This window comes from Falco biarmicus, unplaced genomic scaffold (assembly GCF_023638135.1).
Source record: "Falco biarmicus isolate bFalBia1 unplaced genomic scaffold, bFalBia1.pri scaffold_431_ctg1, whole genome shotgun sequence".
In the NCBI taxonomy this organism is placed as follows: Eukaryota; Metazoa; Chordata; class Aves; order Falconiformes; family Falconidae; genus Falco; species Falco biarmicus.
The window spans coordinates 11,380-14,700 of record NW_026611978.1 but is presented as its reverse complement, the minus strand read 5'-3'; the positions used below and the strand labels follow the sequence as shown (position 1 = coordinate 14,700).

General features: G+C 50.3%; 1 protein-coding gene across 1 annotated transcript; it reads right to left on the bottom strand.

The window, feature by feature from the left end:
- Window positions 1–319: 319 nt before the first annotated feature.
- Window positions 320–2,816, bottom strand: LOC130143546 (E3 ubiquitin-protein ligase RBBP6-like; the record flags this gene model as incomplete). Its single annotated transcript, XM_056326239.1, has 2 exons — window positions 2,646–2,816; window positions 320–419 (listed from the first exon to the last, which is right to left on the bottom strand). Coding segments are annotated over exons 1-2 (266 nt in total), but the record flags the coding sequence as incomplete, so codon positions are not given.
- Window positions 2,817–3,321: the final 505 nt, after the last annotated feature.

Below are 3,321 nucleotides of genomic sequence, written 5' to 3'. Positions count from 1 at the left end.
GCATAAAATAAGGAATCTCTCTGCATAGAGGAAACAGGATGGAGAACTTGACTCTCAGAAAAACCAACCCCAAGAACAAACCCAATTCAAACGTCTGAACAGCTACCACTGTTGGACTTTGAATGCCACGTCCCAGCGGGCTGAAAAATCTAAGTCTGCTTTGGGACAGATACATTCAAATCTGCCCTGTCACAACACAATTTAACAGCAGCTTTAACAAGAAAGAGACAACCGGAATGCCTCTGTAAACCAACAGCCACAAAGAAGGTGAACACACTGAAACCCCTCCCAAAGAACACAACGCGTTATGGCTACTTACCCAAGGTCTGTCTTGCCGGTAGCTTTAACTCCTCTAACAGGGACTCTCCTAACAGTTACCGATGAGTGCCTTGGAATCAGGGCATTGTCATCTGTGTATTCTGAAAACAACATCAATACAGAGAAAGCATCAGTCAGTTCGTAAGAGTGATATTAATATGTCATGACATAGCACTTCAGGGAACCCTTTACGGATAGAAAAGCAACATTTTACACACAGCGTCATGCTTTTATCATGTCCACACACTCACGGTACCTTTCCAGAAATCTTCAGGTCTGATAGTCAAACACAAGCAGCAAAATCTTTTCCATTTGTTTTGAATCGTTTCAATGCCAACAGCAAAATGGTCTCTAAAGTCACTAAAGCAGAGTCTGCTAAAACATGAGGCTCTTTCCTGATCTAACTTTCATTGCTTTTGCTCCTGTTAGCTTACAAAACCCTAGAACATGTCTCTATAATAGCGAGCACGGAAGAGGACACCCCCACCCCGCCTCCCACCTTTTAAAACACATCCCAACCATCCATTTTGCCTTCCCACCATCTTCAAAAAGAGTCCACCATCTCTTTTTTTTCCCCCCAGTGATGTGTAAAATCCTGTTTACTTTTAGCTTCTATTAGCATTGCTTCTATTACGAGATTTCCGTGATCACGCGGCTCGGAAAACTCTGAACAAGTTGGCCATCTTCACTCAAGGTTCACTGAAGGGTCTTTCCAAGATCATGCCAACATTTAGTCAGGACTCCTGCACAAAGTTATAAAACCCACTACCATATCTCCACAGGGAGGATCGCCAAGAATCCCCTTTAGGCAGAGCATCCAGGCCTAGTTCTTTCCTTCATCTTCTGAAGGTGACTTTAAGCACGTAGATGCTGTTCAATAAAAACGGAAAGTCACGGTTATGTATAAAACCCCAAAATCTGGCATACACATAAATGACACCGAAATGTATTCCTTAGCTTTGCTCTGACAACCGCTGGGGAATTTTTGCATTTTCACGGGGAAAACACCCTTACAAAAGTTCCAGTAAGCATCTGTGTCACAACCTGTACGTCTGCCTCTACCTGCGTGTCTGTCTCTACTGCTGTATATGACACGCGATCCCGTAACACCCCCAAGACCCCTAACACCGTGCTGTTAAGTCTGCTCACAGATACTCTCCTGAACCTACTTTACCTATCTGTAGGTAAACAGTGTCTTTAGGTCCAACCACTTGAAAGGCTGGAGCCAAAGTTACAGTTACCGCAGCATGTTATTCTGTTTAAGTTTTAATACATCAAAGAGGAAGAGGAAAAAATCCTATGAGTACACATTGTAAAGACAAGACTGTTGTGGGAATGTCACAGAACCACAGGAAAAAAGAAAAAAAACCCCAACCGATAAAATTTGAATGTTTAAGGAATGGAGATGGTTTCCAAGTCTTTGTATTTCTGACAAGTCATATTCCAAAGTCTTTAATCACATGCAAGCTTTGCCAGACGGTAGATTACCAAACTGAAACAGCACACTAAGTAATACAAAACCATTACCGTCTCTGAGAATCAAGCACCATTTCTCAGATTCAAAAGAACTTAGGGTTTCTCTAAGAACATTTCTAGGTATATTCACCATAACTGATCTGCCATAAAACTTCAGTACTGCCCTGACACCGTTTAACACGCAGTACCACGACAAAAATGCACCGTTTGAAAGAAATGAAGAAATGATGCTCAATAGCATCTGAATGAATGTGTAGCATGGTGCAGCAAAGAAGCTGTATTAGCAAGAAATGCCAAGTATACTTTAGACAGAACACTCGTCTACAAGATGGCTTTCCAGGGTCTGCATAGATTCTCACTCACAGATACACTCTTGATCCAAAACGTTGCTACTGAGCAGTTTCTGCAGCAGCCAAGCACCGCTTTTCCAACGCGGTGGAGTAAAAGTAGCTGAAGACAAATTTCAGTCACCAAACCCACTTTTTTTGCCCCTTTAAATTAGCCACCCACTCCTTTTCTATCATGTTCAGCCTTCTCTGCCGGCTTTCAAAGAAATCCGGCAGGTCTGTGATGACAAGGCATTGTCCCACATTCCCTTATCGTTTTAGCTAGAAGGGTTCCCAGAAACCAAACCTCTTCCACGCGCGGTGTCGCACACGGACCCCGTACGCTGCTGTGCCTGGCTGCGCACACAGCCCTGACGGCAGCTGCCAGCGCACAACCACGGAAGAGCAGCTCTGAGGCCCCAGCACAAGTCACCGCTGCCGGCCGTGGCCCAACCGCCTCACTGGCCGCCTGCGCCATCGCCAGCCGGCCGGTCCCCGGTCCCCGCGCCCGCCGCCCCCACGCACCTTCCATGGTCTGGGCGTTGGTGACCTGCAGGTCGCAGTGGGTCGCCTTCAGCCTCTCGCGGCCCATGATCTGGCGCCTGAGGTCGCGCAGGGAGATGTGGGGGCCGTGAAAGGTGACCACATCGGAGTTCAGCCTGGAGGAGAACTTGTAGTGGACACACGACATGGCCGGGGCCAGGCGGTGCCCGCTCCGCGACGGCACCTCACGCAGCAGCTGGCCTCGCGGCCCCCACAGCAGGTCAGGGCCCACCGAGGGGCTGGGGCCAGCAGCGCGGGCTGAGCCCGCCGGCTCCTCCTCGCAGCCCCGGTGGGAGGACGATGGGGACAGGCCCTGGCTCGGCCTCCGCTCCCTCCTCGCACCAGCGCTGCCAGGCCAAGCTGCTCGCTATGGCAACCCAGGCGGCTCCGCATTGTGACAGAGGGGCTCAGGGGGCCACTCAGCGCCCCTGGGGGAGGGGCCTTCATCAGCCCCGCCTGGGCCGCCGGTGTCCCTGCTGTCCCCCAGCCTGTCACCGCCCCGTGCCCTGTCACCCCCCAGGCTGTCACGGCCTGCTGTCCCCTCCTGTCACCCTCGATGCTGCCACTGCCTGCTGTCCCCTCCTGTCACCACGCAGGCTGTCATGGCCTGCTGTCCCCTCCTGTCACCCCCATGCTGTCCCAATCTGCTGTCCCCTCC